The sequence below is a fragment of the Falco punctatus genome (genome assembly GCF_963210335.1).
Source record: "Falco punctatus genome assembly, chromosome: 9".
Classification (NCBI taxonomy): domain Eukaryota; kingdom Metazoa; phylum Chordata; class Aves; order Falconiformes; family Falconidae; genus Falco; species Falco punctatus.
In genome coordinates, this window is record NC_137589.1 from 35,618,144 (window position 1) to 35,635,766 (window position 17,623).

Below are 17,623 nucleotides of genomic sequence, written 5' to 3' on the forward strand. Positions count from 1 at the left end.
GGATCAATGACTGAAATGGATGAGGGTGCTGCTGAAGTGTCACAGCAGTGTAATGATGTAGCTGCTGTTAATGGCTATAGCTCCAGCCCGGAAATTATAGTTGAAGAAATGGAAAAAAAAAAACATTTCTGAGGGCTCCGAATTGGTGATTTGAGGATTGTAATTTAGTGCTTGCTTTCATATTTCATAAAATGGCTACTGTGCACGTTTTCAGAAGTTTGCCTGTTAGCTGAGGAAGGAATAAAGTCAGTAAAGTGTGTTTGATCACGATTCTCCTTCCATTCCCTAAGATACGACATGTAATCAGCAATGGTGGCTCTCCTTTAAATCAAGCTCTATTTCATGCTTTTCAGCTGATCTGCTTGCAACAGGCAAATGTACCTTCAGCCCATTGGCTGTCCGGATTTAGAGCACATCTACCAAATATTATAGTTTGTATAGCCTGTGAACTCAGCATATTTCAAGATCAAATTCCTATTACACTAGAAGCACTGGCAAAACCATGGTTATCTTAAGCAGCCTAGATCTAGACACAGTATAAAACCCCACAACTGACCAAAGCAAACCAAAAATCTCACAGCAAATGCACCTCATCTCACACAATTGTTGAAAAGGATAGATCTTCTGTTCTCAGCTCAATCTATGACCTCAGGGAAGCTGTACCCTTCCACCAGCAGTTTGATTGGTACAAGAATCCAACAGGGTTTTTTTCCATATTGACTTTCTTTGGGGTCCCCTTCTCCCACGGTAATTAGACAGGTCAGAGGGAGGAGCATGGAGGGAGGGAGCTCAGCTCCCTCCTCACTGAAAGTGATGCAAAGGAACGTCATATGCTTTGAGCCACTAAAAGTGAATATACAGAAGTCTGTCAGTAAGATGTCTGTAAGAGCACTGTTTCCACTCACACCTTTCAGGCTAACCTACTTACTGCTGCCTGCTCCGCGGCGTCTCACTCTGTCCCTGCTGTAGCTGCTGCCAAGGCCGTGGCTGCCCTTCCTGCGAGCAGGCAAGGGGAAAGCACCCAGCATGGACTGGGTGAAACACTCGACCAGACCACTTGGCAGTTAATAACTGGTCCTGAGAAGCCTAATAACTGGTCCCACCTAAAATTGACAGTGGTCAGGCCTGCCGAGGCAAGGGGAGATCTGCTGTTCACATGCTTGCATGACATCGCTGTGGCACCACCAGTCTCTACTCCCAGCCCCTCCTGCCTGGCCAATTAATTCTCCACAGCTCTCTCAGTAGAAGACTCAATGCATGCCAAATTTCTCTAATTTCAGACTCCTAACTTTTTTTCTGTGCTTCCTAAATAGTGGAGGCTGTCTGATAGGGCAGCTTGAGGTGAGCAAGGAGACCACGAGGTAAACAACAATGGACGATTGGGCATAAATATTTCAGAAAAATGTGTCGGTGTAAAAGGCTTAGCTGCAGCTATTCCTCCTGAGGGGTCAGGCTGCAAAAACCTCTTCCTCACTCCCCCACTCCTGCTTCCCTGGCTCTCAGGCGTGGACACATCCAAGAGCGTAATAAATTTCAGGGCTGGGGGAAGCAGGAGAGCAAGTATTTACTTTGCACTAGTAAAACAGTTCTTATAATTCTGCCTTGTCACTGGCTAATTAAACCTTACACAGCCAGTTCATCATCAGTCAAAGCCTGCAGACCCTGTTCATTGCCAGGCAGTTTTGCAGCCGTTAAAGCCAGCCCGATGTATATCTGACTGTTTTATTGTAATTGAACCGGTTTGTGTGAGCCACGTTCTGCATGGCCGCACGGATACTCGCCAGCGGTGGTTTATAATGGTAATTGGCGCATCAGCAGTTTGACCCTTTTCTAACAGACTATTTCATAGAAGATGCTTCACTGCAACTGGTATTTATCTCAAAATGTGCATTATAGAAAAAAATCTGTAACGCTCTACCCTAATGATCCAAACCACAGATTCAGCGTACCCTGGGGATTTCTGCTGTGCTGGTTCAAGAGGTTGCTCTCCCCTCCACTCCCACCCCAGCTTATCTGTCCCCAGAGCATTGGCAGCAGCAGGAGATGATGCATTCGCTCCTCACCTACCCCAGTTCCCAGGCCGGCTCCTGCCCTAAATAGATCTGGCATTTCTTGTGGAACTGTAGCACAACCGCGCTGCACTGCAGGACGGACATCTTGAGCTTTCAGCTTTGCCGAGGAGGTGGGAACGTCTTTGCTCTGCTGGATTTTAATGGGAGCTGGAATCTGAGTCCTCCTCTTAAGCAGCCTGTTAGTACAAAATGTTGTGTTTGTAAAGATTGGTAAAGAACTTGTGAAATTACTGAAGGCTGTGGGCTGTACCATGAGGCTATGAAAATCACACAGGGCCCAAACATCTTTATGTTCTTTAAAGATCTTTAAAGTATCTTTAAGCCACTCAAGCTGTGTGAGTCAGGGTACATGCCAGCTAGGGAACTCTTTCTATGGGTGGATTCAAACAGTGGGACTGCCCTGTAAACAAGAAGGTTGTTCACAGTCCAACCTAACTTAATCTAAAATCTATGTTTTCTAAATGTGCAGCAATCAGTTGCCTAGAGAAAATGAAATGGACCAAAATCTCCAGTTCTGGGTTCACTCGAGGGCTCACAGGTTCCTCTTGTGACCTTGAGAGCTCAGCCAGCCTTGCAGCCATGAGGCAAAAAATCTTCATTGTGTCCCTGGAAGGAAAAATGCTCTCAGAGTCTCAAGGTTCAGAGATTTTGCTGGTGGAGCGTGGGGCATCTTAGGAAAGCTAGGTAGTGTATTTAGACTTTAGGGATCAGGAAACATCTGGCTCTTTGATGTTATGCAGATGGTATGACCAAAATTTGAGTTCATACACGATCAGCTAAAGAAGCTACTGACCGGAAGGTCAAAGAGCTTGGTTTCACTGATTGACCAGCGTCTCCAAGCTGGGTCTGATATTGAACACTACTAACCCCTGCCTTGGGTTAAATGGTTTCTTTAACCACCATATGGAGGAAAACCCTGGTTAGATTGCCTGCTCATTGATAATTTTTCCTTCTGGTTCTGACTATGCAGAATGATACTGCTAAAGAGGACATTAGAAAGTCAGTCAAACATTGCCAAAGGTACAATAAAACCCTATTCTAAAAATCTTTCTTTCCTTATTTCTATTTTTTATTCTGTCGGTCTGTCTCTATAAACTTGCTTGACTATATTTACATTCAAGAAATATGATCAACATAATTTTAAACTCCTTTGTGGGAGTTTTTTAGTTTCTTTACTTGATGCATTTTGAGAAAATATAGCCAAAATATGGATTTTCCTTGTCAGGCCCAGTGCTTGGAGATAAATTATTAATCTTTGTTTTTTACATGTAATTTATTAATTTTTAATACATTACTGGACAATTATTGATTCTTCTTTTGGCCTTTTCCACTTAGCATGGGAAGGAAAAATAAATCTTAGCATATTAAAAAAGACTCAACAAAATGTTCCTTCTGACATTGTATAACTCTCAAGGTTGGTTTGTATTATTTGAAACTGTAAGGGAAAAAGCTAAGAACCAGCTTAGTGGCCCCAGCTTCTTTGTACTCTAAAGGTCAGCTGTGAGGACGTGACACAGTGTTAAATTACCAGTGCAAAAAGAAGCTGAAAGAGAAAGTATCGAAATAAGAAAGAAAGAAAACAAGCAAAAAAGAAAGAAAGAAAAGACTTGAAGAATTCCAGGTCACTATATTGTATTTCTCAGAACATCCAATTTCTCTGTAAATATTGCTTAATTAAATGTACTTAGATTGACAGCAATATTTAACTCCAATTGCATTAGAACTGAATCACTACCTGCAATACCTTCCAGATACCACAGCAGAAGCAAACTAGGAGTAGGTCTAAATTTACATCCTGATCAAGAATTTACAGTGCAGGTCCAAAAGCAACGAGTCAAAGGACAATATTCATTTATTACAAGGTCATACAGACCTCTACCTCCTTGATTCATGTTCTCCACTCCCAGCTTTACAGAAGACCTCTGTAAAGGCCAACTGCCTAGTCTGAATGTCATGAAGAAGAATGAAGCAAATATGGTGACCCCTTCAAAGTTTAGCTTCCTACAGAAATCTGGTACTACATCAAACAGATATCTATCTGCGATGCTGCAGGAAGGGAAAGGCATTTTGGTGCACGGAGCAGTGGCTGAATGGAAAATCTGACATGATTACAAAAAATGGACTTATGATCTGTAGCAAATGAAGGTCTGTCAATCAGACAACATGTCAGACTGCTAAACTAGATGGACTTGTTTATCACTGCAATTACGTGGTCTTACAATGATATACATGTCTTACTCTGTGCCAGGAACTGTTCCGCAGAAACCCAGTAAATTTAATTACGAGAGGAGGAAAAAAAAAATCCTGTTTCATGATCTATCCACCCCTGAAATGATTACTCGGGGGAAATTCCCACTGAAGCCAAGCAGATGGTTCCTACCTTGTTGTACGCCCAGCTTATTTTCTTTTAAGCTATGAAGTGGTTTACAATGCCATTTTTCTCTGGAGCTGCCTTGCATTTGGCAGACTTCTGACTGTATGTGAATTCCTTTTTATTGTATATGTGAATGAACTGCCTGGTTTCTTTTTCACCCCAAATAACAACCCCCACTTTGGATTCATATAAATAAGGACACGAATCAGACAAGTATCTAGTCCAAACATGCTTTCAACAAGATGACTCCCATTGACTTTGTTACAAGGGAATCAATAATCAGATTTAATGTCACTGAGCCACCTCTTCTCTGGTACATTTCCAGAAACATCCCTTATTGTCCTCTTAAAAACTTGTCTAGGGACGAGCACTGTGTATTTCTGCTTCTAAGCAATCCCTTCCTCCCTTTTTGCAGATACGTAAGTTTGCAGCAAACTTGAACAGATGTTAGTTTGACAAGGGAGCTGCCTACTTTCTCTGTGCCGGCTGGTAACCTACATTAGTCCCGAGGGCAGGATGAAAGATGCCTGTGATACTCTCCAAGGCAAACTTTGTCCTTGTGTCAGAAGCCAGCTCAAGCTTTATGCACTGTTCAAGGGATTTATCCAGGACAGAGGTGTGGTATTGGATTGTTCTCAGCAGAAAGATAAATTTCTAATATTTCTCCTTTCTTCTCAAAAAAAATTCCAGGCTAGCAGGGCTCTGAGAAGAAATAACATACAGGCTTTGGAAAACTGATGAACACTGATGGTATCTTTCAAGAAACTTTTCTTTAAGTCAAATCTTTGCAAAACTAAAAGTGCCCAGATTAAAGGCTAAACCTAAATTGGCAGGTGCCTGGTCAGGGAATGGTATATACTTTATCTGATTTGAGACTATGTAGCTCCAAGGAGTTCTTTAAAGAGAGATAAATCATTAATCCCCACAATCAGTTCAGAACAGCCAGAAAAGCAGATAAAGTTCCTCTGTCTTTGTGCCACATGTACCTCCGGGCATCTTCTAACAGATTTCTCTGCAGTTTGAATTCAGCTCTCTACTTCAGAGTCAGAGACACAGAGGGAAGCTGTGTTTGAAAGCAAAGAAAATAGCTGAAATCTCTCATGACTTATAACTTAAAATAGACATTGTTGGGAGAAAAAAAAAGTTATTTGCAAGCATTATGGCATATTTTTTCTGTGATATCCATTAAGAGCATATACAATACCTGGATGATTTAAACTGTGACCATTATATATTGTAACCTACTTTTTCCCCAGAGTGAATGCCTGAATTTGAATCTTCCATTTATCGCTAAGTGCACTTCTGGGAAGGGTAAATAGAACAACAAAGGCCTGGATCAGTGGGCAAGAAGCACACAGCAATCAAAACCAGAAAGTAGAAAAGTGGCTTTAAGTATCTTCTTTGCTCCCTGGGCCTGGACTGGCTGTACAAGGCTGGCCCCAGTGGAAACGAGAAGACCCCACAGCTTGCTTACTCCTCTGATAGTTTGCTTCAATCTCTCATTTTTTACTGTGGAATAAAGAACCTCTCCACAGGCTTTAGGAACAAAAAACATTTACCCAGAAATGGCTCCAGTGCAGTGATTTGTGCAATGCAGTGATTTGCCACACAGTGTCTTTGATGCAGAATTACTGTGATGATCAAAGCGAGTTTAATCAGCTCAGTGGTTTGTAAGTGTTTGCAACCCCTTCTGTCTGCCTGTAATGGCCAGGATGTCTCCTTCACTTTGGACAGTGATGGTGCAGGGAAAACCAGTAACAGCTCTGTGGCCAGCCTTCCTTCCCCCAGGCATGTTTTCACCCTCATCCTTCAATGGCAGGACAGATGGAAATATGAATCAGGAGTGGGAGATGCTGCCAACTCTACCCATCGAGGGAAGGGCTTCTAAGGGAAGGTCATCCTTTCTGTCTGTGCCCTGCCCCATGAAACCTCTGAAACAAGCTCAGAAGATTTTCAGAAGCATTTAGGAGCATATGCCTGTGAACTGAAGCTTGGCCTACCAGCATCATACAAAGCTGTTCCTTCAGCTGCTGACGCAGAGCACAAAGCACAGCTGATTTTGGAGACACAATGGTGATTCTCTGACACATAGGCATCTTCCTGTGAGCATCTGGTCTGACTCCATGGTTGTTTTATGCTGGTTGGGCAACACGAAGCTTTCTGGGGAAAAGCAAGTGTAGTGTGTTGATGAATCTCACAAAACCTGAAGTTTTCAGTGTGTAAAGAGTTGGACTTTGAAGCTAAATCTGGATGAATGCTTCTGAAGAGGAAAGTAGGCCCTCTTTTAGTTGTCTGAACCATTAAGCTGTATTTAAAAGAATGAGGGAAAAGTCTCACAAGACTTATTCAATACAAGCTGCTATTCTAGGTTTCACTCCTCCCCCAGCTGGTATTTCTTGCTCTCCAAAGCCCAGGCAAAATCAGAGGAATTATTTAATGGGATTTATCTGAAAGAGGAATCCTTAAACTCTGCTATGGCACAAGGACAGTGGGTGGCTGGGGCAGCTGCATGGCTGGTACCTGCTCAGGAGTGAGCGAAGACCAGAGAAGTTGTTATTCCATAAATCTGCCTCTGCCACATCCAAGACAAATCTGATTTAAGCTGTATTTTCGAGGATTTAAGTGGAGAAAAGCCTTGCCCTTGTTTTCTGCACAAGAGGTAAACTTCCAGCAGCTGGATCTGCTGGCCATGGAGCAGTTACAATAACTATTCCACTACTGGTGAAAAAAAAACTTATTGACTATAAAATCACAGATTTCTTTTAGAGTCACTCTCTCCTATTGCCAGGATTGAATGGGTAGGTCCCCATATTAACTTTCTGAGTCGCCGTCATTTACAGCAGTTCATCTCTTCCAGCTCTTTTTCCCTTAAACTTTTTTGGATTGAAGCAGCTATAAGCTCCTTGCAGTTCATTCACTGGGGCCCTCAGTTTGGCCAGGTATCAGACTGGCGGCAGGACAGCCACGGCCATGGGAATTTTTTAAGGACGTTTAGTTCCTGCCATCTGTCTGTTGGCTCAACTCTAAGAAATTTAGATTGTGTTGCCTTCCCAAAATTGTTTTTTTCCCCCCATGGACTGCTGTCAGGATATGCAATCTGTCTCTATAAGCGTTCCAGTGAAACAGCACTCGAGATGCAACAAAATGCCTCCGACTCTTACATGTGTTACTTTATTTCTTAGTAACAGGTAGGTGACGATAATGACACATTACCACACATGTCACCTGAAAGGCAATTAGTACAAAGAGGTTCCAAACTTTTAATGGGGACTTACTGTATTTTAGGAACAGAGTAACAACATTTTCTATGCTATTTCTTCATTTTGGCCTTTTAGACCAGGTGGTTTCATCAAGCTGAAGTGTGGGAAGTGGGAACTGACCAAATTTTGTGCTGCCGCTCACCCGGACTGGGGCTTTCCACAGTGGGACCATTTCACTCAGCGGTGCAGGCAAGGAGGAAAAGGTGGGGGAGCTGCACTGCTTCTGGGTTCCTCTAGCTTGTGTGTAATGTAGTTACACCCCACTTTATTTTTCATATTTATTTTCCCCTGAGATGTTTTGGAAGGAGGTGGTATTTCACTGATGCTCTGGTACCCTTCCCCTTAAGTCTGTTGTTGCCTCATGCTGTCGGACAGCCAGCTAGTCTGTAATAACACTTAGAGATAAACTTCACAGCCAGCACCCTAGGTACTTGATCCATTTTGATGCTGGGCATATGTACATATTCCACTAAAGATTTAAACTCAGAAGTGGTTTATGAACCATTCTCATGAGGAAAGCAAATCTCTGCTAGGAGACTGGATCAAAAGACACAAGTGTCCTTAAGTGAGCTGTTCTTATAAATTCCTGCTTTTGTGAAACTTGGGATACATCTGAACTGAGCTATATTTTCTCGTCCTGTTTTCAGATATGACTTCTAAGAATGGGACGTTCCCAGCAATGAATCTGAAGGTATGACAGATTCCATCTGCTTTGGTAAATAGATTATGAGCCCACCAACATTTAGGATACGATTTTAGACTGCTTGGGGGCCCACCAAGGCTTAGATTAGACCTTTTACCTTACAAGGTTTATTTACTTTGAAGATCCTAAAAATATTACCTTGGTAGTGTGTTTCTGGATATAACCCAGAGGAAAGAGACATTTAGTTTATAGAATGAAACCATAAAAATCTAAAAATGTGGGAGTGCAGCTGGTTAATATCTGTGGTTTTGTCTAACTGACAGCTTTAAAATGTTTTAGCTAGAAAATATCATCACTACCTTAACAGAACAGATCTTCCCAGTCTTACTTGATTGCAGGGCTAGCATTTTGTATATACAGCTGAAGTCCAACTAAATGATTTTTGGTTTTAGCTGACTGCAGTAATTCTGCAGAGAATTATGATAAATCTGCAACAGATAAAAACTGGATCTTTTCAGTTTCAATAAAAATTAGTTATTTTATAGTAGGAATAACAACAAAGAGGCACGAATTAGACAATGTAAGATTTAGATAAATTTCGGGTTACAACAGCTCTCTTGCCCTTAGCCAGTACAATGAATAATTTAAAACCAAATTTAGGGGCACTCGAGGACTTAAGTATTGCGTTATCTAATTTCTGTTGTTACTCTGAAGTGTAAGCAGCAAGCTTATTAAATATGAATGGAGTAATCAGACAAATTCTATGACTGTGTGCGTGAGCTTCTCATTAATGTTTCACAAAGAAGCATGAAAGAAGACTAAATAGACTGCACTGGATTTAAAAGTAACAAATATACTCCAGAAACAAAGTAACTTAATGCCCTTCCTGTGAACAAAAGGGCTTAAACCAAAAGGATACTCAAGGAGAGCATCCATACTGAAGCAGTAACTCAAGTAGATCTCTTTTGCACATCTCTGGTCACCTCTTGATTATCATTTGTCAAAATATCATTGCCACAGTACATCCATTTAGTGCCTCTTTTCAATGCTGCATTTATGCACTGATAGTCTCAGCCACCAAAGCCTACCACGATTTTATTACAGCATAGGACGATTGCTGTAAACTGGCTTCTTAGTAGGACAGAGAACGTACCTTCAAGCCAAGTTACCAATTAGGGCATGATTTTGAGCATCCTTTACCTCTCACTGACTTCATCAGATAGCACTCCTGGGATCAAGCTCTTCAGCTGTGTAAGTGAACACTGCTTCAAAGTGAACTTCTGAGCTGAAAGAAAAAAATACTTTGGCCTTTTTTCAGCTTTCCAGGAAGGAGTTTTAACATCTAACAGAGGAAAACCTCCTTTATTTTAGTTTATTTATTTTTCACATTTGAGATTGGATGCACTGATGTTCCTTTCAGAAGTGGAATGTGAACCAGGATACCATGAATAGCTCTTTCCCCCATCTAACAGTTTAAACAGGGGCTCAAATGAAATGAAATCAGTTTAAAGTGGAAAAAAACAGACTGACTTTCTAAATGATATTGAATTTATAGTTCTAGCATATAGCCTTTTTTCTAAGCATAATATGTATATATTATATAAATGAACTTGTCATTATCATTTCCCCATAGTGATTACTACAAAAACCAAACTTTCTTTTTGTCCATCTGTCTAAACAATATCCTTACAAATCCTGCAAGATAAAACAGCCAATGAAAAAATTATACAAATACATGAAAATCTGGAAGAAATGTAAAAAAACCTGGTAAATACTCGACTACATTTTAATTTCTTAATTCAAAGACTAGTATAGCACTTCAGATGTGACATGTGAAAATGTAGTCTCATCTTAGGGTTGCTCATTGTCCGTGATTAAGATATGGGATGGGATAACCCAGATGGAGTGAAATATTGATCTAAGTATGTAGGCTGGTAAAAATGTTTATTACTTTGTTCACACAGATGTGGTAAATACGGAACGTCGTTTTAATGATCACAACCCTGAATGAAAAAGCAGAACACTCATCATCTTTTTGATCTCCTTATTTTCAACAAGGCATCTGTAAAATCAACGTCTGTCTTCTCTTTGTGATTTTAAGTCCAACTTTATAAAAATAAAAAGCAGACATTATCAATTTAATCTTACCGTTGGCAATTAGCATCTTTACAGACTCCAAAGCCTAAACAATTGAAAGTTGAATAATTTATGGCAAATGGAACAATTTCTGTCAACAGTATTATAATGTGCATTAGAAATATACTTCACTGCCTGGAGCTCCTTGATTATTGATTCTGGAGTTCTCATTAGTGATGCAATTGGCAGCCCCCACCCACGGGCAATGGCAACTTTTGTTTGTCTGCACTTCTGAATTAATTGGAATTAATCCATGGTTACTTGTGCTTATTATTTAGGGCAAGATTCTGCCAATAAAAGAGGATGAAGAAGGTGTGCCATGGTTGCTCTCATGCCAGCAGGTTATCTTCTAGGCAAAACCAGCCAGAATGGCCACTGACTCCTTTGGCCAGGGAACACAGCCAACACCTCCTTGGCTCCTGTTTCATTCTTGGGACAATGGATAGCAAATCCACAGCGTTGACCTTATCATAGGTAATTGTTTGGGATGGTGATGTCTAGAAGCATCTCACAGCAAAAGTGTTAAGCTAGGCAGACATCAAGGAGCAGTTGCAAGGTGTGAATATTCAGGTAAAAGATGAATATATAGAGAGTGTGTGTTTCTTTGAAAGAGTTAGAGCCAAAAAGATCAAACCTTTGTAGTGAACAAAAGAACGTGGCTTAGAGAAAACTGTCAGGTTAAAGTTAGGTTGAGAAAGGCCGGGTTCAGCCAGTGTGTAGGATGGCTTTTGTGGGGATGCATCCAGTAAGAGGAAAGATTTTGTTGATCAAGGTCTTGTCTGGGGAGAGGTCATCTACTTATGTTCCCACTATTCGTGGCAGGAAAAATCTGAGATGCTTAGCCATTGCCCTTTCTAGGGTTTCTGGACAGCCCTTCTTCAGTGTGAGGGGAAATATTTCTCTCTTCTTATGAGCATATTCTTATAAGACAAGAGCTTGTAAGGAATTGCTACATTTTGGGCTGTAACTCCAAGATCGTAATGTGAACTTTCATCTCTGTGCTTCTTCTGCCTTTTGCAGAAATGCTTTTCAGCTGGCTGTTTACTTTCTTGCTGTGAGTCACCCAGTGTGGGCTGTTCTTGGGAAGAGTATGAAGACTTGTCAGACTGGGAGGAAAGACTAATAAGCGAATAATGATGTGTGCTATCCTACTTCTGCAGAGAATTATTATTTCCCTAACAACATAACTTGTGTGCTTGTCCTGTAGACCCCCAAAAGCATCCACAACATGGAGGATACAGGGAGAAAGAGAACAGCTATCAGGCAGCTTCACTTGCAATACATGAAGTGTCAGGCCATCAGGAAAGTATGGTGAGGGCCTGAAGCACCTGCTACCATCTATACACAGCTCTGCTAATGATGCTATCTGATCTCACTGGTGCAGAAAGAGGCTCTACAGCTGTGCCCAGGAGGTCAAGGGTTGCACCTCATAAAGAGACCAAAAAAATAAATCAGGTGCTAAGAATTTTGGGAAGGAACAGAAAGCACAAGAGAAGGTCTTGTCATGCCATACTATAAAACCACAGCATGGCCCTATTTTAATTTCTTAGTAAAATACTGGTCACCCCATACCAGGAAGGATGTTGTAAAATCTAAAAATAGATGGAGAAGATGGTTACAATCATAATGAAGATTATAGCCAACAAATAGCCTTTGTCCAAGGGTGACTAAATAGAAAGCTGCAGAAAGACTTAATAGGATTCTTCACGTTGAGAAGAGATAGACGGGGGAGAGCAAGGTATGATTTAAGGCCCTTCAAATCTTGAGAGAGATGGAGGAAATAAATGACTGAATTTTTCATTTTTCATTGTACTAGAGTCAGGAGATACCTAGTACTAGTCAACGTAGCTCAAAATAAATGATAAAATAAGCAGGAGTCCTTCATACAACCTCCATCTAACTTGAGAAGGTCATTGCCAGAGCAATTAGGCAGATTAGACAACAGCAGGAGGATCCACTGATAATGGTTAAATCTAAAGGTCCACATTGAAGCTTTGGCTAAAAATACCTCCGACTGCTGACAACAAGAAGCTGGGAGGGTATGTAAGGGGAAAAACTCCTTGCACCCTTCCTTATTATGTTTTCCTTAAGCATTTGCTACAGGCTTCCAGTAGCAGGCTGGGGATCTGAGCTGCCTCAGTTGTTTGTGCAGAGGAGATGGCTCTGCCACTGCTGCAGTTACACACATTGAATCTTGAAGTGCAGGAGCGTTTCGGAAGAGAAGCTCTTCACTCACAACACATGGGGGCTTCACAGGCTTTAGCCTTCTTGTGCCAAGAAAACTGCACAATATTCAACTTTGGCATGAGTTTAATGCTAGATGTTGAAGGTGGCTTTTTTCTGGAGGTACAATCTCTTCCTTCACTCAAATGAAAACTTGAGGAAAGGAGGTAATTTGAGAAGCTCAGGTATTCTCTTTTTTGCATATCCATCACAAATAGTTAATCAGCCTATATGTGCACTCACCAGATGAGAATGAGTTGCCAAAGGGCTGATTATTAACACATTTATCTGAATGCTGAACTTGTACCAAGCCAGTTGAGAAAACAGGTACAGATCTGAATGACTAGTGAAGCTACAGATCTATTTTTTTTTCTGTCTCCCAGTATCTCCAAGATTTAATGTTTTTCAAGAAAACATAGTCCAGTTCAACTTACATTGCTGAATTCATTTTCTAGCTGTGGCATTTAGCAGCTTCTCAGATTTAATAGTGTCCAGGTCCTTTTAACCTTACTTTCTGAATTTACAGAGAGGCAGTTGGGCTTGAATTGTCCATATAAACAATTCCTCATATGATGCCTTCTTCCATATGCACATCTGGCGAGTTCTGCATTGTTCCTAATTAGGATGCAGCTTCTTGGAAAATTAGTTCTTTGACAGAAACTGTAACAAGAAACTGCAAATTTAAACAAGAACTGAGAATCCCACAGAGACATTTATTAGCAATAAAATCAAAGATCTGCAAAATGCATTTTGTTTTTCTTGCCCTCAGCATCACTGAATCTTCTGATCCCAGACGATGCTTAGTCCTCTATCATTACAGACAGACCTGGGCATGTATCAGAGATTAAAAGTAACTTTCCAGTTCTATGAGGGTCCATAAGGAGCAACTGAAATTATATCTGTATGATATTTCTCAATAGCTCTACACCATTTGTGTCTTACCAGTGGTCGGGAAAAATTGCAGTTCTCTTGTTCAGCTAACTGTCAGAACTGGATTTCACATAAAGAAGAAACAGCTAAAAACATTTGGATCCTACTATATTCTGTCTGGTTAAATTCAAATTGACACTATAGATCAGCATTAAATCAGCTAACCAAAATTTCTTCTTGTCTAAACTATTCCAAATTAAAAATAATATCTCTAATACCAGAGAAGCCAAAATAAAAGTCTAAGAAAAATATTCCTAAAAGTAAACAAAAGCCTGGAGTTCAAATCCAAATTGGTTTAAACATTAACTATCGATCTTGTTATGAACGAAACCCAAAAATCTGCTCAAGAAATACTTGCAGTTTAGGAGCCTTTTCTTCTAAATGAAATTTTCAAAATTGCTGCAGTACAACAAGATACTGAAGAACCTACTTTTGTTCAGAAGAACCACTCATGCATGATGAATTATTCACTTCATGCCCATCTGAATGGGACCAAATGAACTAACAAGTTGAAGAGTTATTTATCTGTGCCTTACTATGGAGATGGAACAGTTAGAGGAAAAAAAATCTATGTATTTCAGGCTTTGATAGTTCCTATTACAGATGAAATTCAACTAGCTGACAAGGAACTGTTTACATGACTATGACCTAAACTTTCAAAAGGCTGCATTTCTTTGGTTTTACAGGAAGATCATGAGCCGTGGTTGACCTTTTTGCAATTATTTGCTCTGATTTGGATACAGATGATAAAGCCACAAAATGGACACAAATACAGTAGCCTGTTGCTACTGAATCTACTTTAAAAGCTGTAATGCAGCATCATTTTCTTCTGCATTGTGGTCTGTGAGCATTACCTCAACAAAGCCAGTCTGAAAGCACACAAAAAAGTGAGCATCTTTCTGGAGAAGGTGGAAGGAAATGTTGCAACTCTGTTCTGCACAAGCAAGTAACAGATTTGTCTTCTGCAATAGTATTCATCTGCTGTTTCCACGTACAACAGCTACTACCCATTATCTCTTCTCTATAAAGCATAATTGTACCAGATCCTCAAGGCATCACTTTGTGCAATTCCAGTGACCTGAGCAGAGGTTTTGGCCTGCCTCTACTAGACCTGTCATGTTCCATGCATAAAGCAAGATCATCCTCTCAGCCACTTACTGAGCCCCTTTATTAAGGTTGCAAATAAAGTCAGTAACTGTGATCATGCTTTTGGTTGTTGTGGATCCTGGCTTGTCTGGGAATCATTGGAGATAAACATCTCATTTCAAATAAGCTACTGAGCAGATGGTAATGACTTTTAATCACAAGCAACATGAGGCAAATCTGAAGTAAGGCTCTTGAGATGAACAGTTTGGTACATCATTCCCACCATTTTGAATGCTGAATAACCTTGCCCCATGAAGAGAGCTATGTGTGATTTATGTACACATATACTTCCAGCTAACTAAAATACTGACAGTCGTTAATAGATTTTCACAATTTTTAATCTGGGCCCTTATCCAATGCTCACTGAAGTCAAAGCAAACCTCTTCTTTCTAAGCCTTCAAAGACTCCATCTGCTGCAATAACAAAGTGTTGTGTTTTAATTGCTGATGCAGAAGTCTGGGAGACTTACAAGAACTTCCTGATCAATACTAAAAAGGAGAGTAGGGGGTAGTTTCTTTAGATACCTGAAACCCTATTCTCAGAAAAAAAATTAAAACAAAAATTAAAAAAAAACCCACCTTTTTGCAAGTTGTGTAAACAATACTGAGGGTCAGACACTGACCTTCAGCTTGTGTCCTATGACTGCGTCAGGTTAATTACATCATGTTAGACAATTCTCTGGTTAGGTCAGTCCTGAGAAGGTAGTAAGGCAGTACAGGAAGTTTTTTCACGGGCCCTTTTTGCCACTGCATTCTTGGAAAGCTGAGGTGCTCTGCATTGAGGATGTCTTTGTGCCAAGAGTGGAGTTCTCGTTTCTTCATAATCTCCCTCTGATCCTTGTGATGTTTTCAGAACAGTCCGCTTTCCCAATGACACTGCTGGCCATCACGGCGTGACAAGTTTGCTTTGCAGCCCTTGGGCCACAATCTCCTTGCTCAGAAGCTTACACCATTTCTTAACAGTCATGTTTAAATAGTTTTGCTTGAGCCTACATACAGAGAGATCTATGTTTATGCTCTTTGTAACAGGGAATCAGCGAGAATAGTTTTCAAATGGTTAGCCTGACTAAACAATTAACTGCAACAAAAAAACCTCCATCGTGGTTTACAACATGCCTTCCACAACTCCGCTTACATTTTAACTCCATGTCTATCAGTAGCAATTTTCTCGCTGACCTTTTGTACCAGTGTGGCTTTGCCATTTTATCTTCTGGAGCCGTATTGACACCTCGCTGCCCTGTCCTGCAAAGGTGGCCACCTGTACCACTCCCCAGGGAACCCACGCTCGCAGCTTATGGCAACGGGGAGCATTTCCACAGCCAGATTACAGCTATGTAGAAGAGATCTAAGCAAATAAATTGTCTGATTAATAACACGCACAAGTGGCGTGCAGGGGAGATGGGCAGGCGTTGTGGGGCGCAGGGAGCCCCAGACCCGCTGGCGCAGGCTGTGCTGGTGTGGAAGGCGACAGCAGGCACGGTGTGAGCTGCTGACTCAGGTACACGCTGGAAAACCACACAGGGACCTTGATCCCGCCATGTACAGATGCAGCCATTGACTTCAGCAGGAAGATTTGCTTCCCTTTAGCCCTCAGCTAATCATGTATTTGTTTCCCTATTAAGTGTCTCTTTGTGGTTCTGTCTGTGGGCTCTTGCAAATGAATACATGAAATGCATGACTGAAACATCGAAGCTCTCGGTGCCTTGCTCAGGCATGGCTTGCTGAAATGCTTTGGGAATGTTGCCAGAGAAACAAGTCCCTATGCATCGGGCCTGAAGAGGAAAAATCACATGCTGTACTTCTGCATGGAGAGAGGTCTATGGGACGCCTGCCCTCCCAGCGCCCTTTCATACAAAGGCGGGAAGATTAATGGACTCAGCAACTAGTCAGTGGAGTAGAGTACAGTAGGGTAACAAAGGAACGACGTCTAACATGGCGATGGGTGAGGGGCCGCACGCCAGTTAGCGCCCCTGTGCCTGGCGGCGCTACCTAAAGCCGCCCACTCGGGACTGCCGGGCTCCCAGCGGGAGCTCCCCCGCGTTGGCCACCCTGCCGCAGCCGCTCCCGCCGCCGGGCTGTGCGGGGGGGGATCCCGGCCCGGCGGCCGCCCCTCACGGCCTCCCCGCCGCCGGACTACACTTCCCGGCGGCCCCCGGGCGGGGCGGAGGGCGGGCGGTCCCGGCGGGCCGGCGGCCCTGCTCGGCGGGGCCTGCCGGGAGCATGGCTGCCAGGGAGGCGGGCGGCGTCGTGCTGGGCAAGGCCGCCGACAAGCTCTTCTCGCTGAGCGGGCTGTTCGCGGTGTACAAGCCCAAGGGGCCCACCTCGGCCGGCGTGCTCAACATCCTAAAGGAGAAGCTGCTAGCAGGTAGGCGGCCGGGCCGCGGGACGCAAGGTGAGGCGCGGACTCCTCGAGTAGGGCCTGGAGGCCCGAGGTTGAGTTTTGGTGCTAAAGTGAGGAAATCGCGACAGGGAGGTGCGCGTAGGCCGTGCCGGCGGTGCCAGGGCAGGAGCGGGCCGGCTGTGTGTGAACACGCGTTTAGCCCCCGAGTGTTGTGGCCGAGTCTGCCCTGCCCGGCATGGCTGGGGGGGTGTCGGCGTGTGTGTTCGTTAGGGTGCTGGAGCCATTGCACCCTCTTCCTCAGCGTTCAGAACACTTAAGGAGAATTGTCTTGTTGTTGTTGTGGGGGTTTTGTTTGTTTGTTTTGTTTTGCTTTTGTAGTAGTTTGCAGCTGTGGCACGGCCCAGACTGGGGGAATGGAGTCGCTTCTGGCTACTTTCTGGCTCGCTGTGTGGAGCTGCTGGGTCCCTGTGAGACTCAGCGTGTGGGTCACACAGCACAG

At 42.5% G+C, this 17,623-nt stretch overlaps 1 protein-coding gene across 2 annotated transcripts in view; it reads left to right on the forward strand.

The window, feature by feature from the left end:
• Positions 1-16,138: 16,138 nt before the first annotated feature.
• TRUB1 (TruB pseudouridine synthase family member 1) overlaps positions 16,139-17,623 on the forward strand; it is a 31,884-nt gene continuing 30,399 nt past the window's right edge. The window contains exon 1 of one of the 2 annotated variants that reach the window (XM_080403381.1): positions 16,139-17,148. In XM_080403381.1, coding sequence (XP_080259507.1) covers positions 17,004-17,148 — 145 coding nt within the window. In that variant the 5' untranslated portion in view covers positions 16,139-17,003. The remainder of the gene's footprint in view (positions 17,149-17,623) is intronic. The other variant, XM_080403380.1, reaches the window with a different exon arrangement.